The 22,986-nt window shown below is 41.9% G+C and overlaps 1 protein-coding gene across 1 annotated transcript; it reads left to right on the forward strand.

The window, feature by feature from the left end:
- Positions 1-19,374: 19,374 nt before the first annotated feature.
- On the forward strand, positions 19,375-21,939 carry LOC147425362 (uncharacterized). Its single transcript, XM_086500702.1, has one exon. It carries the CDS (start codon positions 19,922-19,924, stop codon positions 21,512-21,514), a length of 1,593 nt encoding a protein of 530 aa, XP_086356828.1. The 5' UTR covers positions 19,375-19,921; the 3' UTR covers positions 21,515-21,939.
- Positions 21,940-22,986: the final 1,047 nt, after the last annotated feature.

The following is a 22,986-nucleotide window of genomic DNA, read 5'->3' on the forward strand; positions in this document are numbered from 1 at the left end:
AGAGAACCATTCTTCTTTGGAATTGTGAACCACCTATTTGAGTATGGAGCACAAGAAGGCTCCAAGATTCCCATTTTGATTTTCTCATTCAGTAGCTCTACTAACTTTGGCAAATGAGCCTTTGGAACCAGAATAGGCCGCAGATTCCAAGGCACATGAGGTATTGTGAAAATTACCATAGGAGCTACAATATAAGGATCAACACATCCTATCTCATGTGGCTCAAATGAAAAAGCCTTACCATGCTTTGAAAGCATTTCTTTGAAGCACTTTGTCTCCTCCTATGTTAGAAACTCCTCGCAACCAATCTGTAACTCTTGAAAAGACTCCTTTGTGAAGGTATGCCCGATCTTTTTAGGATTCCGCAAACTTGGTTGTAAAGAAGCCTGTTCAATCTTTTCCCTGTTGTTGGGTGGTAAGGGTGAAGCTACTGGTTTCACCTTCTTTGCTACACTCTTGTATTTAGTTTCAACATGGACTTCTGGGCCAACTGTTTGGCTTTCTTTAAAGGATTCTATTACTTGATACATTTCCATAGAGCAAACTTCCACAACTTCATTTTCAAGAAGCAAACTAGACCTCATTATAGCATCAAGCTCACCCATAGTATCTACAAAAGAAACTTGTTCACACAAACCCAAAACATTTTCAGTAGGCTTTAGCAACCCACTCTTTTTCATGCCTATTTGTACATTATGCACATATTGCCTCTCATATCTCTTCAAATCTTCAAGTTTTGTAAAACATACTGATCCATTCCTTGTTACCAAGCAGCTCATTGAGAAAGTTTCACCTATTTTTGGATCAGGCGAGACACTTTTTCTTTTTGTACCACAGCAATCCCGCTTTACAATGGTACTTGGCAAAAACCCATCATTTCTCTATGACCATGAAACTCTTTGCTTACCTTTGGTAGAGGATGTTCTCTGAGGTTGTCACGATTTCTTTCATGGTTTATACAGACTTTGAGAAATCGGACAGCTCGTTTACCATCTTTGCTACATATTCTAGCATATGCTGAACCATCGTCCATTACCTTTGTTTCCATTCGAACTCCCACAATGTAGGGTTGTCCAAGGATGAGATGATATGAAGATGTATCCTGTACAAAGAAGTTTTGGTCAATCTTTACATCACCTATTGTTACCTTCACACCTGGACATGATGCATACAATTCACCAGATGAATTGTTTGCCACTTTTACCATCCAGCCATGATCTGTGTCCATCGGCCATTTGCACTTGTTGTAGAGACTCTTTGACATTATGTTTATTTCTGAACCATGGTCAATCAAGGCAACAAATGGCTCTTCAAGATCACCTACCTTGACCAAAGTTTCTGTAGTAGCCCTTGCCCAATGACTTCGTGAATAGTAACTCCTAGGAATATCTTCAACTTCTTCATCATCATTTGAGAAATACACTTGCTTCACTCTCCCACTAAATTGGTAGCATCCTACCATAGCTCCATCATTCTCCTTATTTTGCAGTTGCATCCCTTGTGTCTTCGAGGTTTCCCCTTCAACCTGTGGACGAGAAACTTCAGCAAGGGTTTGCCTCTTCCCCTTGATGATGTCAATGATCTCCTCGTGGAATTCACGCTTTGCAATGCCAAGAACTTCTCCCAGAGTGAACTCAATCTTTCTATTCAAGATCCTTTCCTCCAAGACTTTCTTTAAATCTGTAGCAACCTCAATATTAGATTGTAGTTTATAAGTTGGGCCTTTTGTCTTACCTTTCATTGACTCTTTCTTCTTTCCTGTTGTAGACTCCTCCATGAGTACTTCAGGTGGAGATGCTCCTTGTGTTGAGGGTGTTTGAGAAGGCATTGAGTCGCTTTTTCCCCCACTTCTAGAAGCTCTTTTTGATGGTCCTTCATCAGCATTCTCACGTCTACGCTTCTCTTCTACAATTGCCTCATTTTGTTGGCATTTTGTAATGTAGGCATGCACTGACAATGAGTCCACTGGATCATTCCATCCTGTTTCTAGACGTATGCAATCACCTGCTTCATGTAGAATCTCTTTTGTAAGCTTTCCCTTTTTAGCTAATTGCATGACATTTGGCCAAATTTGACCATGATGGTCACTCACCTCTTCATCACAAAAATGTTCAATTTTTACTCCATAAGTAGCTACCTCAACTGAAGAGGTGGCATGCTTGGTTGCCATATCTTCAACTAAGGTTTGCATTCCCCTCTTCCCAAAGTTAGTTCTCAAGGGTAGACCTGTCTCTCTTAAGTGGATTTTACCATCCTTAAAAAAGACAACATCTTTTGACAAAGCATCACTAAAATCATCACAATCCCTTCTTACATGGTCTGTACTATCACACCAAATACATCTATTAACAAACCCTTCTTTGGGCTGTTGTCTTTGCCTAGGAAGTGGCCCTGATGGTTGGCCTTTTTCTTCAAGCTTTGCAAACTTCACCTTCAAGTCACGCATTCCCTTCACAAGCTCATCTAGCATGGACTCATCAAACTTAGGAGCGATAAAAGTAGGCTTTACCATTTTGTCTGAAGTTGAGGTGGAAGGACTTGTAGTGTTTACTACCATCTTGTCCCTTCTTCTTTGTCGTTTGGCAAGCAGTGAGACAGCACCTTCAACCTCATTCCAGTCGGTCTTTAGTCCTTGCTCAGCATCTTTATCTTCAAGAAGAAGCTCCAAATTTTCTTGAAACTCTTTACCTGCAGCTTGTAAGAAAAGATCTGTCTTCTCTGCATCTAGTGTGGCCCTTTCTGTCCTAGTGAGTTGTGCATAGCGCCGCTCAAATTCCCTAAGTAGCTCTGTTATTGATAGTCCTTGCTTTGGCTTGACTACCCATTCTACGAATGTCCTTTTGGTCACTCTCTCCGAGTCCTCCATGAAATATTCCTCCTTTAAAGCTACTTTGAGTTCTTCCCAATTTCTCCCATGCCCATCTTTAATTGCCATAACATGCTCTCTAATTTCTGGAGCAACAACTAGCTAAAAGCTTTGAATCATCTCACCTTCTGACACGCGATGCAGCTCCATCTCCTTCACATACTCGCGTAAGTACTTGGTTACATCTTTTCCATTGAACTGATCCATTCTGTTGACGACCGCTTGTATGGCCTTCGTTGCTGAAATCTCCCTTCTTTCAGTAGCATGTTGTTGTTGCATGAACATTGCAAATGCTTGAAACATTTGCATTGTTGCTGGGTGAAAATGCATACCCTGTTGCTCAACATGATCACCCATGGTTACCCACAAACTCTCACCGTAGCAGATTCGCGTCGGGTTCACCAAAAATATGTCGAGAAATTTGCGGTCTTGCTAGGAAAGCACCGGGCTTATGGCTGTGAGAGTTTGTGAGAGAACTCAACATAAACTATATGAAGGAGTTAAACCATAGATGCCATGAAGACTAGGGTTTGGAAAGAAGTGCAATCAAAGAAGACTCACTCTTTCTCTCTTGCACTCACACACACAAAGAAAGAACGCAAAAGAGAATGTCAAAACAATACGAAGATGAAAACATCAAGGCTATGGTCATATCGTATCATGGGTAATATGAAAGGGTTAATGGATGAGTTAATGGCATTCAATCTTGCCTGACCAAATAGGCTACGAATTGTTCTTTGGAATTGTAGTTTTGTGCTTACCATAATATATATATTTTGTCTAGTGATTGGGATTTATTGTGTGTACAAAACCTCTTGGTTCATAGCAAGATAACTACGCTTACGTCAAAAGAAAAGTTATAGTCTATGAGAGGTAGTATAATGGGGTCCGGTGATAGAAGTATTTCATTCAGCCTTTCTGCGCCAAAGAGAAACACTATACGTTGTTGAAAGTGTATTTTACGGCTAATCCATACGTTAATTCTAATAGATTGTACAGAGTGAAAGCGATAGAAATGATCATCATGTGGGTTATTCATCTAGGATAGTATGTGAGAAATGTAGATATGAGAGAAGTGAAGAGATGAGAATTTTCCCTCCCAAGCCCTATTCTTGTCCGTAGGCAATAAGGATACTGCGGGGAGAGATGTACCGGTAGCAAAGAGAACCTAAAATTTGTAGAGAGGATGAATTACTAAGAGTGAGAGAGATAGGTTTGGTTAAGGAGATGAGATTAGATAGATATATATATATATATATGTTGGATTAGAGATGAAAAAGAAAACAACAAGAAATCAAGAAAACATCAATGTAGAACACATCTTACTTGACAAACCCTTTGGCACCATTATTGATGGAGAGAGAAGAAGAGTGGATAATTCCACTTTGATTGATACATCAAGTGCAAGACCTTCTTTGATTAGAGTTGATCTTCCAAGGTTATCTTGTTGCAAGAATGGTTAGTCTCCCTCTAGGAGAAAGTGTAAGCTTGGGCTTATGTTAATGGGGCTAAGTACAATTAGGCATTACTACTCACTCCCTCAAGAATTCCTCTCATCAATGGCTTGAATGCTTGAGTTCCTTCCAAGGAAGAAGAGATCCCCTTTTATAGGTGAAGGGAACCCCCAAGGGTTTACACAAGAAGAGAGGAGCCAGTGTGAACAGGAATTGGAAAAGTTGGAAATGAGCTGCCCCTGCATGATGTGGGCAGACTGGGGTCCAATATTTTGATCATATCTCCTCAACCGTGGCTCCAAATAAAAAAGTAAAAATATGGGCAAAAACTTAAGCTCATTAGCTACGATTTTCATTTTAAAATCGTTTTCCAATTCGGATTGGAACCTTGTGTAAAAAATTCATCAAAATAGGGTCCATTTATGGCAGCAAAAGTCTTCATGTGGTCTCCTTAGCCTAGACTTTCATTTAATTCCAAAGGACACCTCATGCCATATGAAAGCATGACATTGCTCCTTCACAAAGTTTTGTAATCATGCTTGCAATAATGCATTAAAATAAGTGTATCTTTGAAATCATGCCACCTAGTGTCCCACTAAGATTTGATTCTCTCCTTGTAGCTATTTAAAAAGAAATATAAGAAAAGTATAAAAAATACATAGAATATATATATATTGGAGTTTACCCTAGATATAGGATCTAGCTAGGGTGTGAGATGATAATGAAATAGTAGAAATAAAGAATCAATGCTTTTTGCCCCAAGTTAAAAAGGCGAAGCTATTGATGGTTTTCCCATAGTATTTTCTGATGGTAAAGTAAGGATAGGTTACCCTTGAGAAAAATAATAGGATGAGATAGAAGGCTTATTATTATACTTAAATATGCATATGTACACTATAGGAAATATAATTATGTATCTAAAAAAATACAAGATAGATCTTGTAGCATGCGTTCCCACTATGTACGTGTCACAACACGACAGCATACCGCGCTTGTCCCCAAAACAACAACCGCCAAGATCCTCCTAGAGCTTCCTTGGTTGAAATCCAAGAGGAGGAGACTCACCCAACTCACCACAAAGGATCTCCTCTATGCCATGCTTGGGGAAAGGTAAGAGAACATGATGATTTTATTCTCTTTGACCCTGGTTCTACTCACAATTTTATATCTATAGAGTTGGCCACCAAGCTAGGAATACAATCCTACGAGATGGGAGATTTCCTACCCGCAGACAGTGCCTTCAAGGGGCTCTCAAACATGAGGATGTAATCCTAGGGGCACCATGGTTTGACCGCCTGGCTGCCGATGTTAAATTTCTTGAAAGGAGAATCTCCTTTAAGTTCAGGGAAAAAGACATGTATATAGATGCTAAGGAAATGGGTAACACCATCCCCATTGTACATACACCAGCTTTCAACAAGTCAATAAAGAGCTCTATTTCTGTGTACATGATTTTTGTTAAAGACTCTCAAAATGAACCTAATGCTTTAGCAAAAGAAAATAAAAGCAACCAAAAGGAATTAGAGTTATCCAATTTTCTCAAGGGGTTTCAAGATGTTTTTATTGACGACATCCCTTGTGAGATACCTCCTAAACGAGGTAATGATGACCATGCAATTGAACTTCTTCCAAGAAGTTCACCGCCTAATAAACCTCCTTATAGAGTTTCTCAAGCTCAACAAGAGGAGATTATGCGGCAAGTGCATGAGTTAGTTGAGAAGGGTATGGTTAGGCCAAGCTCATCTCCATTTTGCTCACCTGTGCTATTAGTGCAAAAGAAAGACGGCACATATCGTATGTGTGTCGACTATAGAGCACTAAATAGGATCACTATCAAGAAGAGGTTTCCCATTCCACGGGTAGAAGACCTATTTCATAAGCTACAAGGATCGACCTACTTTAGTAGGGTTGACCTAAAAAGTGGCTATCATCAAATAAGGATAGTTGATCAAGACATTGTAAAGACCGCATTTCGTACTACATTTGGTCTTTACGAATACATTGTCATGCCTTTTGGCTTGACCAATGCACCAGCCACATTCAACCGCTTGATGGAGAAGCTGTTCAGGCCTCATCGAACCTTCACTGGAGTGTTCTTTGATGATATTATCATCTACTCTAATTCATTGGAGGAACACAAGCAACATCTCCAGGTAATATTTCAAGTTTTGAGAGAGAATAAACTTTATGTTAATCGAAAGAAAAGTGAATTTTTCTTGCAAGAGATTCAGTATTTAGGTCACATTATCTCTCAAGATGGCATCCAAATGGATCCATCCAAGTTAGAGGTAATAAAAGGATGGCCTAAACCAAGGAATCTTCATGAACTAAGAAGCTTTATAGGTATGTGTGCATACTATACACGCTTCATAGAAAAGTTCTCACAAATTGCGGGACCATTACATGACCTAACAAAGAAAAGCGTTAGGTATACATGGTCTGCTAAGGAGAAAAATGCTTTTGAAAAGCTTATCTCTCAACCTGTGCTTACACTACCGGATCTCTCAAAACCATTTGAGGTCCAATGTGATGCTTGTGGTGATTGCCTTGGAGCTGTTTTGCTCCAAGAAGGGCACGCCATAGGCTATGAGAGCCGAAGGCTCGACCCTGTTGAGCAAGCTCTAGGCATATATGAAAAGGAACTCCTTGCAGTTCTACATGCCTTAGACTCATGGAAGCGCTATTTATTGGGGACTCCTTTCATTCTGCGAACGGATCACCAAAGTCTTAAGTACTTCATGACGCAGACCAAGCTCTCCGACAAACAAATGAGGTGGGCAAATTTCCTTTCGCAATTTCATTTTCATATTGCTCACATTGCTGGCAAGCATAATCAAGTAGCCGATGCACTCTCAAGACAGCCGAGAGTGAATGCGGTTTCCATAGCAACTCACAATGATCTATCTTCAATGATAGATGAGTACACTATTGATTCCGACTTTAGAGATGTGATTTCAGCCCTGGCATTAGGGAAGAAAGAAGAACCATTCACTTTACAAGATGGTTATCTTCTCTATGGCAATAGACTATGCGTCACTAACTCACTAAGTGAGAAAGTAATGTATGAATCTCATGCTCCACCTTATGCGGGGCATACAGGCATTTAGTCTACCTTAAAGGGAATTGAAACATATTTCTATTGGCCTACCATGAAAGTGAACATACAAGAGTATGTTTCCAAATGTGTGGTATGCCAAAAGACAAAATTTGATAGAGGGAAGCAACTTGGATTTCTTCAACCCTTGCCAATCCCTAATTCACCATGGGAGAGCATATCCATGGATTTTATCTTTGGATTGCCTAAGTCTATCCATGGGAATACGGGAATATGGACGATAGTAGACAGGTCTAGTAAACAAGCTCATTTTATACATGTCAAAAAGACTATCAAAGCCCATCAAATGGCAACCCTCTTTATTTCACAAATTTTCAAGTACCATGGCTTGCCCATATTGTCCATAGTGTTGGATAGAGATCCTAGAATGACCAGTAATTTCTAGAAGGGTCTCTTTGAGAATTTAGGGACAAGGCTAAACTTCTCTTCGGCCTATCATCCACAAACGGATGGCCAAAGTGAAATAGCTAACCTAACCATTCTCGATCTACTAAAAGCCTATGTAACGGAAGTAGATCAAAGATCCCAATGGGAGAAGTACTTACCCTTAGTGGAGTATGCTTACAATAACACTGTACATACTTCCACGGGAAAAGCACCTTTCGAGGTAATTGAGAGAAGATCAAAAATTCCCTTGCTACTTAAGGTACATGGGAAGATCTTCGCTGCAGATGAGTATAGCCGAGACCTACAAGAATCTTTCCAAAATATTAAGGATGCTATCTCTATCTCACAACAAAGGCAAAAGTGTTAAGTATGGAGCCTGATTTACCCTTGTAATTTTCTGTGGTAAAAGCACACATTTGTAAGGCCCCCATTATGAGGAGAAGCCATCGTGCGTGAAGGAAAATCACTCACCGGAAACCAAAATTTTCACGGACAAAAATCAGGGGCAACTTTAAACGCCGGAATATTATGGTCGGACGGCGGCCGGAAAGTGGTCGAAAAACAACCGGTCGGTTGGCCGGTGGCCGGTAGTCAATGGCCGATGGCCGGTGGCCGGTGGCCGAATTCAAAAGCGAACTTGTCTTCTCAAGGGCGGCCACACATGGGCGGATTGGAGGGTCCGATTTGGACTTATTCGCACAAGGGCGGCTACACATGGCTGTCTCTCATAAGAGAGGGCAGCCCTTTTGGCTTATCAAAGGAGGTCATTTCTACACACATTTCATAGTGTGAAGTTGATGCAACAAGGTGAGTGTGAGGTGGTGAGAGTGAAGCAAGGCGGGAGCTCCATTAAGGGTATAATCCCTTTGTAAATTACTTCTTGTTTTGAAGTACTAAAGCCATTGAGTGGCTGCTTTCCCGTGGACGTAGCCCACATTGGGTGAACCACGTATATCGTGTGTACTCTCTCTCTCTCTCTCTCTACTCTATAATCTCGTGTATGTAAATCTGTCTCTCTCCATTAAGTAATCTACTCAATTATCTATTTAGCTACGTCTTATTTCCTAACAACTGGTATCAAAGCATGGTTTGCTTGTAGCTAAATTATCTCAAGGAAAGAATTCCTTGAATTGAGTGGGAGTTATGGCGGAGGAAGGGAAGCTCAAGATTGAGAAGTTCAACGGCAAAAACTACCAACATTGGAAGATGCAGATTGAAGACTATCTCTACCAGAAGGACCTCTATTTGCCACTAGGCGGTCTTGTGAAGAAGCCCGCAACAATGGCAGATGAAGCATGGATTGTCCTTGATCGAAAGGCACTGGGAACAATCCGGTTAAGCTTGACGTCAACGGTGGCCTTCAATGTTTCGGAGATGAAGACCACGGAGGACTTGATGAAGTCACTTGACGACTTCTACGAGAAACCATCGGCATCCAATAAGGTATTTCTTATGAAGCGCTTGTTCAATCTAAAGATGACAGAGAATGGTTCAGTTGCAGAACACCTAAATGACTTTAACACAAACATAAGTCAACTTCGATCAGTGAAAATCAATTTCGATGACAAAGTGCGAGCTCTCCTTATACTATCATCTCTACCGGATAGTTGGGACAGCCTTGTGATGGCTGTAAGTAATTCTATCTCTGGCACAAATACTCTTAAGTTTGATGATGTTGTGGGTGTTCTCCTAAGCGAGGAAATGCGAAGGAGAAGCACAGGAGAATCATCAAGTGCTGCACTATCAGTGGAAACAAGAGGAAGGCCTAAGGAGAGGTTCATAAACCAAAAGGGTCGTGATCGCTCAAGGCGGAGCAAGTCACGCACAAAGTCAGTTCTTGAATGTTGGAACTGCGGCAAGAAAGGCCACATCAAGAAGGATTGCTGGTCCAAGAAGAGGAAGGAGACAGAGTCTCAAGACAACAAGCCAACATCGGAGGCCAATGTGGCAGGTAAAGTAGAGCAAGATGCTCTAATTCTCTCATTAGACAATGTGTCTAATTCCTAGATAGTAGATTCCGGGGCTTCATTCCATGCGACACCAAACAAGCAACATTTCCAAGACTACACCAAAGGTAATTTTGGGTATGTATACTTGGGAGATGATGAAGCTTGTGAGATTGTCGGCAAAGGTACAGTTTCTGTCAAAACTGCTAACGGAAATGAATGGAAGCTTAAAGATGTTAGGCATGTTCCTTCTCTTCGCAAAAATTTGATCTCTACAGGACAATTGGACGATGAAGGTCACAACATTGCATTCGGAAACAAACGGTGGAAGATCTCAAAGGGATCTTTGGTGGTTGCCAAGGGTGAAAAAGTCGGGACACTTTACTTGTGTACTGTTAGCACGCAACCTTCAGCTTGTGCAGCAACTATAGAAGTTGACAGTGCGGTGTGGCACTACCGACTTGGGCATATGAGTGCCAAAGGAATGCAAATCCTTCAAACAAAGAAGCTTCTACCAGGTTTGAAAGAAGTGGACTTAGAGTTCTGTGAAGATTGTGTTTATGGTAAACAAAAGAGGGTAAAATTTCAAAAATCAGGAAATGAAAGAAAAAATAAAAAACTTGAGTTGGTTCATTCTGATGTTTGGGGTCCTGCAAGTACACCATCACTTGGTGGCTCATTGTACTATGTAACATTCATAGACGATGCGACTAGAAAAACACGGGTTTATGTCATGAAGAATAAATCCGATGTATTTTCCATATTTCAAAGGTGGAAAGCCTTTGTGGAGAATGAAACAGGTACCAAGGTTAAATGCCTCAGATCCGACAATGGAGGCGAATATTGCAGCCAAGCTTTTGAAAGCTTTTGTGCTAGCAATGGCATTCGGAGGCAAAGGACAACCCCAAGGACACCTCAATAAAATGGGATTTCGGAAAGGATGAACAAGACAATCATGGAGCGAGCACGAAGCATGCGGCTACATGCAGGCCTACCGCTTGAGCTTTGGGCGGAAGCTGTAAGTACGTCTGTGTACTTAATCAACCGGTCACCCTCAACGGCATTGGATGGGGGAGTTCCAGAAGAGGCATGGACAGGTAAACCGGTGAATTATGCATTTCTCAAAGTGTTTGGGTGTGAGGCTTTCATGCACATAGATAGAAGCCTAAGATCAAAGTTAGATGCAAAGTCCAAAAAGTGTTTCTTCATTGGCTATGGAGAAGGAGACTTTGGGTATTGCCTATGGAATCCTGAAGATGGTAAAATCTTAAGGAGTAGGGATGTAATTTTTAACGAAAAAAATATGTACAAAGATTACTTGGAAAGAAAACAAACAAAAGAAACAGGTGATGAGTACATGGAGCTTGAGGACGGTGAAGACTCAAGGACTGCAAACGGTGACAATGTGCAACAACGTCAACCAAATGAGGAGCCTCAACCTATTCCCCGAAGATCTACAAGAGCAAGTAGACCTCCAGAAAGGTTTGTTCCTTCCTTCAACCATCTCTTGATCTCAGATTCTGGAGAGCCGGAATCATATGAAGAAGCTATGCAACATGAATCCAAAGAAGAATGGACGAAGAGCATGCAAGTGGAGATGGACTCACTACATCGCAACCAAACATGGGAGTTGGTTGAGTTGCCTAAAGGTAAGCGGGCACTTCAAAACAAATGGGTGTACAAACTAAAGGAAGAAGAAGGTGGGAAGAAAAGGTACAAGTCTAGGCTTGTGGTAAAAGGTTTTTCTCAAAAGAAAGGTATTGACTTCAATGAAATATTTTCTCCTATTGTAAAAATGAACTCAATTAGGCTTGTCTTAAGCCTTGTGGCTGCTCATGATCTAAATCTCGAGCAAATGGATGTAAATACGGCATTCTCTCACGGTGACTTAGAGGAGGAAATCTACATGCTTCAACCAAAGGGGTATGAAGTAAAAGGTAAGGAGAAAATGGTTTGCAGATTAAAGAAGAGCTTGTATGGTTTAAAGCAAGCATCAAGAAAATGGTACTTGATTAAGTTTGATCGATGGATGTTGGATCATGTATTCACAAGATGCAACTCCGATCACTGCGTCTACACGAAGAATTTGGGAGATGGGAAATTCATCATCCTAATGTTGTATGTTGATGACATGTTGATTGCAAGTGCTAACATGCAGGACATCAAAGACCTAAAAGAGGAGCTGTCCAAATCTTTTTCGATGAAAGATTTAGGTGCTGCAAAGAGGATACTTGGTATGAAAATATCAAGGGACAGGACGAAGAAGACAATAAAGCTATCTCAAGAAGATTACATCAAGAAGGTACTAGAAAGGTTTGCAATGCAAAATGCAAAACCAGTTTCTACACCTTTGGCTGGTCATTTTAAACTAACGAAGGATATGTGTCCAAAGACACAAGAGGAGATAGCCTATATGTCTAAAGTTCCATATGCTATAGCGGTAGGTTCTCTAATGTATGCTATGGTCTGGACAAGGCCAGACATTGCACATGCAGTGGGAGTTGTGAGTAGGTTCATGGACAACCCAGGTAAAGAGCATTGGCAAGCTGTGAAGTGGATACTTAGGTATCTAAAAGGGACAACAAAAAATGCTTTGTATTTTGGAGGAACTGATATTTTTCTAGAAGGGTATGCTGATGCAGATATGGCAGGTGACAAAGATACTCGAAGGAGCACTACTGGCTATGTGTTCACGGTCGGAGGCACAGCAAGCTGGGCTTCAAAGCTACACAAAGTGGTTTCACTTTCTACCACGGAAGCAGAGTATGTAGCAATGACGGAGGCAAGCAAAGAAATTATGTGGCTCCACAGATTCTTAGAAGAGCTTGGATTCAAACAAGACAATTGTGTGTTGTATAGTGATAGCCAAAGCGCTATCCATCTTGCGAAGAACTCAGCCTTTCATTCAAGGACAAAGCACATTGAGGTGAGATATCACTTCATACGCACTCTTTTGGAAGAGGGACAGCTAAAGCTAGGAAAGGTGCATACAAGTGAAAATCCTGCAGACATGTTTACAAAGGTGGTCAACAAGGAGAAGTTGAGCTTTTGCTCATCTTCAATCGGCATTCAAGGATAAGAAGCCAGAATGGAAAGCAGTCTCACAGGTTTGGTTTGGAGATCAGTCTCCAAGTGGGAGATTGTTAAGTATGGAGCCTGATTTACCCTTGTAATTTTCTGTGGTAAAAACGCACATTTGTAAGGCCCCCATTATGAGGAGAAGCCATCGTGCGTGAAGAAAAATCACTCACCGGAAACCAAAATTTTCACGGACAAAAATCAGGGGCAACTTTAAAGGCCTCGGAGGCGGAGGCCCCCGAGACTTTTTTTCGCCGGAATATTCTTTTTCGCCGGAATATTATGGTCGGACGGCGGCCGGAAAGTGGTCAGAAAACAACCGGTCGGTTGGCCGGTGGCCGGTAGTCAATGGCCGATGGCCGGTGGCCGGTGGCCGAATTCAAAAGCGAACTTGTCTTCTCAAGGGCGGCCACACATGGGCGGATTGGAGGGTCCGATTTGGACTTATTCTCACAAGAGCGGCTACACATGGCTGTCTCTCATAAGAGAGGGCAGCCCTTTTGGCCTATAAAAGGAGGCCATTTCTACACACATTTCATAGTGTGAAGTTGATGCAACAAGGTGAGTGTGAGGTGGTGAGAGTGAAGCAAGGCGCGAGCTCCATTAAGGGTATAATCCCTTTGTAAATTACTTCTTGTTTTGAAGTACTAAATCCATTGAGTGGCTGCTTTCCCGTGGATGTAGCCCACATTGGGTGAACCACGTATATCGTGTGTACTCTCTCTCTCTCTCTCTCTCTCTCTCTCTCTACTCTATAATCTCGTGTATGTAAATCTGTCTCTCTCCATTAAGTAATCTACTCAATTATCTATTTAGCTACGTCTTATTTCCTAACAAAAAGGCTGCTGCTGACAAGCACAGAAGAGCCCAAGCCTTTAAAGAAAACGATTGGGTCTTGTTAAAGTTTCCCAAGGCTCGATTAAGGCACACGGCGGGCAAGAATCCTACGGGCCACCAAAAGTACTATGCTAAACTAGCAAAAAGGTACTATGGTCCCTTCCAGATTCTTAGGCCAATCAACGAGATGGCCTATCAACTCAAGTTGCCCAATCATTGGGTCATACACAATGCTTTCCATGTGAGCCTATTAAAGCCTTACAAAGGAGAGCCACCTCAAGAACCAACTATTGAAGACCCACCGGAGATCGAGGACCAAGAGGAGGTGCTGCAGCCCGAGTCCATTCTCCGACATGAAGACAAGGTATTAAGTGGCGGTAAGACTATCCGACGATATCTTATTAAGTTTAAGAATTATCCTTTTGAAGATGCTAGATGGATGCAAGGCATACAATTAAAGGATAACCTAAACCTTGTCAATGCTTACAATGCTTCCCAATAGTAAGAAAATGTACAAAATCTTAAAAATGAACAAAGTTTTTGTCTTATAAGACTCTCTTTTTCTTTATTTGTGCACAAAAATGAAATAGTATGCATGCTTAGATCAAGTTTGTGGAGACGACGTCTCCTAAACACCAAGTAGAGCTTGTCACTCTACTACGGAAGACTGATAGGAATAATGTGTAGACATGCTTGCGGCAGCCTCAGGCTCTCAAGCACCAAATGGACTAGTCATCCATTGTGGAATGATGTCGTAGGGTAACATAGGGATCCTCTACACGCTAAGAAAAGGACTCATGAATATGCTTTATCTTCTCTACACCATAGTCGAGGACGACTATGATTTCAAGAGAGAGGTAATGTCATAATAATCAATATCTAATTCTCCTAAATGATTTTCTCATATTAAACTGATCATTTAATGTGGGGAAGTGCCAGGGGAGAAAAAGCTAGAATATTGGTTAAGCTAGCAGACCGGCCACAGTAGGGATCCAAAGGAGGGAAAATAGGGATCCAAAGGGGGGGCCATCTGCACAAGAGCCATGTGCAACAATGGGCTAAAAAGACCCTAAGGTTCAGCCCATTAAGACTTCCAGAATGCTAAGGTTCCAAAATTCAAAGGTTGTGTCCAAAGGTCAACCCTACGGAAAATTGGATGCTTTGTGTGTGCCCTAAAAGTCTTTGCACATCCCTACATGGGAGGGGGTGAGCCCTAAAGGTAGGGGATGAGAGAGAAAGCCACACACACACACACAGAGGCTCCCTTTACACAAAGGGAATGAGGGACACATGTCAGCTCCCTAGGCCAGATGCCCACAAGGTGTGCCCAATTTCTATTGGATGACCCTTGAAGTAGACCAATGAGAATTAAGCTAGAGTAAATCTAGTTTAATTAATTTAAAAACATTTAATAAAAGAAACCAATGAGAATTAAGTCTCCTAGAAGACTATTGGGCAGTCTCCCAAGGGGTCCAATGAGCATTCAGGAGCCCCATGGCTTGCCTGATTCCTATTGGCCAGGAGGCAAAGGGGTCCAATGAGAGTTTAGTTTAATTATTTAATTACCTAAAGCTCTCACAAAAGGGGAAAGGGGGACACATGTCAGAAGGCTATCACTTATGCTGCTTAATTGTAATTGGCTTGACTTGGGGAGGGCCAATGAGGATTCAGCAAGAGCAATTAGCAAGAGGGCTCGCCCAAGAGAGAGAGGGGGCTGATTTTTGCAAGGCATTATCACACACACACACACACTCACACAAGCTCATGTGTGAAGAAAGAGAAGACTATCTCTTCCCAAGCTTTAATGGAGAACTCATCACCAACTCCAAGCTTGTGAGATAGAAGCCTACATCAACACTCTCTTGGCATGTGGATGCAAATCCAACCAAGAGCCAAGCTTCAATGCATGCTCGTCTTCTCTACCAAGCTAATTACTAAGCTAAGCTATGCTAATATGAGTGATTATGTGAGGAGATGTACATCTTTCTTGTAAGATACTCCTTCTTCCTCTCAATCTACTCTCATACCCTGCTAGCTCTCACCATCTTCGAAGGTGTGTGAGGTCTTGGGTCTGAGAACGGAGATAATTCAAGTTGTGTTTGTTAAGTGTTTTGCTTAGTGCATGAAGTTTCCATCTTCATTGCACTTGCTAGTCTTGAAGGAACACAAAGAATTGTATTGTACAATGTCTCTCTTGATGGGAGAAACCATAATACAAAGCCTTTTGGAGGGGGGACCGGCTCCATGAAAATCCGGTCCTCAATTGTTGTCAATAGCTTAATTGCTCTCTCTTTTGAAAGTGTTATCGATGCTATCTAACTAGGTGTTATGCTTTTTGTTGCTCTCTCCACCCAAGCACTCTTGTAATTCTCATTAGGAATCTATTATAATGAAATGCCCACTATGTTCATGCTAATTTCCGCTACACATAAGTTATTAGGCCATTGAATGTTACATAGGATTTGTTATGCTAACATAAAAATTTATGTGGAGAGAAGATTTTGTTGAGTTTAGGGAAATCTTTATGAATCGTGGATTTTTCATAGTCCATGTGATAAGAGGTACGGTGTTACTTGCAAGCTACTTGAATATGGATAAAACAAGTAAAAGCCTCAAGGGTGAGTTTGATTGTATACTGACATTTCGACAATGTAACAGAAACTCACAATTCCACGCTGTAATAAATTTCTTTGAATAAATGACATGTTCATGCTCTACAATGGATTACCCGTGGATGACCATTTCATACTATATTTTTTCCAAAGAGATTTTGTTAAGTTTGCTACTTTATGCAAATCATCTTTTTTATTACACGTTAAAATGTATAGACACATTTAACCAAAATGCAAAAAGTAAAATATTCAATAAAACAAGGACATAGAAATGGTTTTTGATTCATAGGGTCATTGGTTGAATTTCTATAAAGAAGTCTCCACATACTTTCTTTGTGTTTGCTTAAATGTTCGCAGCATTTGACATGGAAAGCAAGGCTCTCAACATTTTAATGCTCCGTTGCAGATGGGATGATATGAAGGATTCGGGCAACAAAATGTTGTACTCTTAATGTAGATTGTGATTGTGGAAACTTGGAGTGCAATCTCTCAACTAGTTGAGAACACAAGAAAGGGATCACTAAAAGCTAGAAAAATGCAGTTTTCGACCATGATCGTGATCTCAAGAACGTCATGAAGATAGGTCCCCACCAATATCGTAAAGACTTGTGAGAACACTTGTGTCAAGTATTCTAAATGGTAAATTGAATATAGGTTGAAGGCATTTGCACTCAATTGCCCTACTATTTGTAGGTCTTTTCAACTGCTAATTTAGAATTTGGATTTGTAGGCGAGATTATACTATACATAGGTTATTTTGGAACACTATCTACACCGCGAGCTCCCACATGTTTAGTATCACACTAAAACTGTAACGTTGCCAAGATTGTAAACAAAAGAAGCTTCAATACAATGCTAGAAATAAAATTTTAACTGAAAACTTGGAGAACCTACACATGAAAAATTTTAGACGTAAATCGAGAAAATTTGAAGGTTTTTAAACTAAATTTCTCTGAATTTGGTGGGTTTTCTTACCTTCCAATGTAAAATTTAGCGATTTATAAATCTCAAAATTTGTACGTGCGATTAGACTAATTCTAGAAATTTTTTTTTCTTAGTATGCAAGGGCAAATATATGGTTGTCAAGCTTATTGCTCAAACTTTACAAGGAGTGTTGCATGCCATTTGTACCTTCCGCTTCAATAAGAAGGCATGCGCTAGCAAACCATCAATTGCGAAAGAAGACAAGGGAAGGTAATGTGGGCAAGCGCAATCGAGAGAGGATGGGGATATCTAAACTTTTTGCACGTGCTTTATACTAAGGACCCAACGAAATTGTGTGTGCATCGAAGAGAGAGAGAGAGAGAGAGAGAGAGAGAGTGTGTGTGTGAGAGAGAGAGAGTGAGTGAGTGATGATGAGCGTCATCTTTGCTCATGCAAAATTTTGCACGTACTTGGACAACAAAGTTGCACTTTTTACAAGCAAAAGCAAAAAGCCTTTATTGTAGGGGACCGGGGAGAGAGAGAGAGAGAGAGAGAGAGAGAGAGAGAGATGGATGCCAATGGATTGCTTGAAGTTGAGATGTAAGGTAGAGTGGGGAACTTCTCAAAGCTGACATTTGCATAAGGGCACCCGGGCACCCCCCTCTCGCTTTCCCTTCTACTTCTCTCTCAACACCTCCATGAATAATCATACATCTCTCTCTCTCTCTCTCTCTCTCTCTCTCACACACACACACATACATCTCTCTCTTCTTCTTCTTCTTCTCTCTCATTGGTTCACGCCTTCTTGTTTGTGTAAATGAAATGGGCCACGCATTACCCTCCTTGCCCTCAAGAGTAGTAGAGAGAGAGAGAGAGAGAGTGAGAGTGAGGGCATGCCCTTTTTACCCACACCAAATCACCTCCCTTCTCAAAAGTCTGCAAAGCTTTGTAGCTCCTTTCATTGTCTCATCATAGCACCCCTTCCCACTTGCTCTCTCCTTTGGTTGCTACTTCTTGGACTTTACGCATGTGTGCTATGTGCATGAAAAAAAGAGAGAGAGAGAGAGAGAGAGAGCGCACAAATGGTGTTCCTAACTAATTGTGTGTGTACGTCCATACACATGTACAAGTGTGTGCACTTGCATTTTCGTAAGCACACTTGTAAGGGGCAGTGGGTATGTGCCATGTGGATATTGTGTGTGTGTTGAGAGAGATAGAGAGAGAGAGAGAGAGGAAAGATGGTGTTTGGAACTAAGTGGGACGTGTGTACTTCCATGCACGTGTAATTGTGTGCACCTTGTATGTATGTACACATGCACATCCTGTAGTGTTTGCTATGTGCATTTGTGTGCTTGTGTGTGTGCGCGCGCACACATGTATGCAAGATAGAAGAAGAGGAGAAGAAAAGTTTTACGGTTGCAAGAACAATCCCAAGAGACATCAAAGGTCTATTCAATGAGCCTTGAACTCAAGGAGAGAGAGAGAGAGAGAGAGAGACCAAGGTGATTGTGCATGTGCTTCCATGCAAATGGGCAAGTGTGTGTGTGTTCATGTACAAGTGTACGCTTGTGTGGGTATCCACACATATACGTATGTACATATCCATTTGTTTACAGGTGTGCATGCATACACGTGTGCGCATGCACATGCGCACGTGATGCACTTATTTTTGAAGAAGAGAGAAGAGAAGCCATTCTCAAGAAACCAAGTTGGTCTTGAACACAAGACCTAGCCAATTTCTACACACATATGCATGTTTGTGTGTGCGCAACATGCATGCATGCACGCACACGCGTATGCATGCATTTTGAAGAAGAGAGAAGAGAAGCCATTCTCAAGAAACGATTTTTGTGAAATGATTTTTCTCGAACACTGATAAGAAGGCTCTCTTTCTACTCAAGGCCATGCAAAGGCACTTTTGCCTTGTTTCTTTTCTGACTGAAGAGGCCAATGATGGCAAGGGAGGATACGAAGCTTTGTCTTATTCAGCAGCCAAAGCACTCAAGTGGGGGGGCATAGAGGGGGGGAGAGAGAGGAAAGGGAGGGGGGGGAGCACTCATGCACTGCAAGGGGCCAGGTGGGGCGTGCAAGTGCAGATACCTTCCCCAGGCCAACAAGGCCCCTCCCCATATATAAAATCACCATCGTTGCTACACCTTTCCCTCCCACATCCTCTTCCTCATTTGCATTCCAGTACTACTCTTCGCCACTGCATAGTGAGAGGGCTAATATACATAGGTAGTGGATCCATATTCTACACTCTCGCAAACACACACACACATTCATACCTCCATAGCTTCTATACCTACTGTCGGCCAATCGGTTGGTCGTAACCTACCCGTAGCAATGGAATCTCCAGATTTACCTTAAGCTTGTACAAAGGGCTAGCTAGCCGCATTGGTACTTGTAGCCATGCCTGTTGACCTTTTACACCTGTGTAGAAGGAGGGAGTTAGGCCTACATTTATTTAGAATAGGAGGATTGCAGCCGGTTTTCTGCGCAAGCCAAATAAATGGAGGATCGGGGCCGGGTGTTTCTGCACCAGTATAGCTGAGCCCTAGCTATAGCTGCATATCCATCAATGTAGCCACATGTCTACAGCCTATCTGCAGCTATATCTACTTCCACCTGCTACCTCACTCACATACTCTTGCCCTTTCACTCATGATTTAACTCTTGTAACTTTGTAACATATTAAGACCATGGTAGTGCCCACACACACTACGCCAGTGTTGCTAGAACCCATTGCAGGCAAACCCCCTCCTCTCTTAATTTGCTGCCATTGCTTACAGGTTCACCATGCAGGGTTTAGCTGCAAGACACTAGCCCCACTAAGGGACAACCCAACCTCTCACTACACGGTCCACTTTCCCGGACTGATTGGAGGCCTGCCAAGTGCCCGTGCTAACAACAGCCGCCCAACTAGCGGTGCTCCAGAGACCCAATGTCATTATGAAGATATTGAGCTCCCCACAACCATGTTTACCACATATGCAGATTCGAGCCTTCCATCCAGGTCTTTTCCTAACATAGACGATGATGAATCCATTCTCACTCTATGCTGTTCTAACGGACAGCCAATACCCCCCGCTGCCGCCGCCTCCTCTGCCAAACCGCAAGCTCAGGGACAACGTCTCGAACCACCAAGCCACAAGTGGTTGTCACAGGCTTTAATTAGCAACAATGAAAACCCTAGAAAAATGCATACGCTTGATCACGGAGAGCTGGCAGCTATGTGGGCTATGCATGAACAACGGGCAAGCCTGGCAAATACAAACAAAATGTGGGAGACAAGAAGAAATGCAGTAACTATGGGAGAGGAGATAGAGTGTGTAACCTTACAGAATCATGATAATGTCAATACCGGAATGGATGGGTTGATTCCGTCGTCGCCATCCCCCTGTATGAGCACTCTTGTCAGAAGCGATACCATGACAAGTACAAGCAGTGGTAGCAGTGGCAAGCATGAACTCTATCTTCACATGAAGCAACGAGCACCAGGTAGAGGCAACAGAGGCACAACAACATCCGCGTCCGCAACATCGTCGACAAGCACCAATAGGGGGAAGCTCTACAGAGGAGTACGACAGAGACATTGGGGAAAATGGGTTGCAGAGATTCGCATGCCCCGTGATAGAACTCGCCTCTGGCTCGGCACATTCGATTCTGCCCTCGACGCAGCTCTTGCATATGACCGTGCAGCTCACCGGCTGCGAGGGGATAGAGCAAAGTTGAATTTTCCTCATCATCCTCTGATAGGGTCATCATCATTAGCATCATCACCATCATCAAAAGCTGCTAACTGCAAGGACCCAACTGGTAGTTACTGCTCTGCGGCTATGGCGGCAAGCTCCACCGCTGCTATCATAACACACACACAGCCCATTTCAAGCATGGTGGAGAAGAAGGCAGATTGCACACAGCCCTCACCATTGCTACCAACTTCTAGTAACTTTCTGAACTGCAGAAATCCTTCTCAGCCTTATTCTATTAGCGATTTTAGTACAGGCGCATACCAATACCACGATCAAAGCTTGCATTCCTTGCTTTCTGCCATAGAGTGTGGCAGCAGCAACTCCCTTCTTAGCCCCTCCCTCGCCTCCATCTCTAACTGGCAAGAGGACCTCGTCATGAACCAGCTTGACATGGATTCCATTTGGAACTCCACTCTGCTTGCCAATCTTGACTCCACTATGCTGGCCCTTGCTAATGAGCATCCAGACGATCCCTTTAGGTTTGTAAGTTGTGAGTCTGATAACCCCTACACTGAACCTAATGAGCATCTAACCCTTTAGGTTTGTAAGTTCCAAGTCTAACCTCCACAATCAACCCCTCTAATGGAAAAGAGTCATATGTATGACAAGGTCCTTAGATCAAACCCCACCCCACTCCTCATTCCAAACACTCATTCAAAATATTGATCTTTGGTACCAACTAGAAGCTCTCATGTCACAAAACTTCCGATATACATAGTTTCAAGTTTCAAACAGTTCTTCAATTCAAACTCTAGGAATGGCTCATGGTAGCATCCTGACCTGTACGAGCTACTCAATGCTACCTTGATTGAACAAAAATTTCGCTAGAGCAGAAGGGGTGAGGCTATCAGGACACAGGTGACACTTTGCAACTCACATTTTACAGTATTCTTCACATCATATGTATGTACATGTATTTCACTCATAGAAAATTGTGACTTAAACAGTGATTGTTATGTCATACCTGTTTCATTCTATTTCTTCTTGTTGCAAATGAATTGTTTGACCTTGTCGTTAAACACATCCAACATCAGAACGATTTGCACCATAACATTGTGTTCAAAATCAGAATCGAAGGAAGCGTATAATAAGAATAGTTGAACAAGTGGTAGGCTCACGAATTTTAACATACTTTTTGATCCATTTACAATGTCGTAAGCTTTTCCTCACAAGTTTGAATATGTCTATTATTTGAAGTGCATATACAAATGCCTATGCATTTGAAAGCATTACAAGGAAACCTATCTCATAGTACACATACATAGTATTAACAAGATCGAAGAGCTTCCCATCTAGCTCATACTACCTACAATGCCTAATGAAAGGATAAGTATCTCTTTCTTAAATATAGGTTTTGTTGACGGGCAAGTGAAGTGACAAGGGTAATGGCATGCTGATATCCACCCATCTTGATCCCTTAAATAGAGCCTCTTGGGCCCAACTATCGGGACCCCTTGCCATGCATGTCATACATGTGGATCTTAGCCATTGGCTCCTAGTAGGGCCTTGCCCCCTGGGCGGGCCTTTCCCTCATAGAAGCCTTGTCATGACATTACTACCCAGAGCTTTTGTCAGTAGTAAGGACACATGCGCAAGGTGATACCCTCTTGGGATTTAGCCTTGAAGCTTGTAAAAAATTTACACAAATAGCATAACTTTGCTAATTCAATCATCAAATTGACCAGAGTAGACTGTGTGCCCATCAGAAGTAATGCTACATTATAAACTAAGCAACTACTTAAAAATAGCCTTGCTAGTAAAACATTGAACCATGGACTTAGGTTCAAGTAATGAAACTGTATCATTGACATAAGATAACCCTTGCTATTTATAGGTATGCACATCTGCAACCTATATTCACTAAAATCAACCATTTGTTAAGGTTTCTTAAACAAAAGTAAACATAACTTGCTACTTTTACAAGCCTTACTCAATACACTTGACAATTTATGGCCACTAAAATAGTTCATGATGCTCTGTGCTTTAAGTGGTATTGTTTTGAACAAAATTGA

Source organism: Adiantum capillus-veneris, chromosome 25 (genome assembly GCF_014529385.1).
Source record: "Adiantum capillus-veneris isolate H3 chromosome 25, ASM1452938v2, whole genome shotgun sequence".
Classification (NCBI taxonomy): Eukaryota; Viridiplantae; Streptophyta; class Polypodiopsida; order Polypodiales; family Pteridaceae; genus Adiantum; species Adiantum capillus-veneris.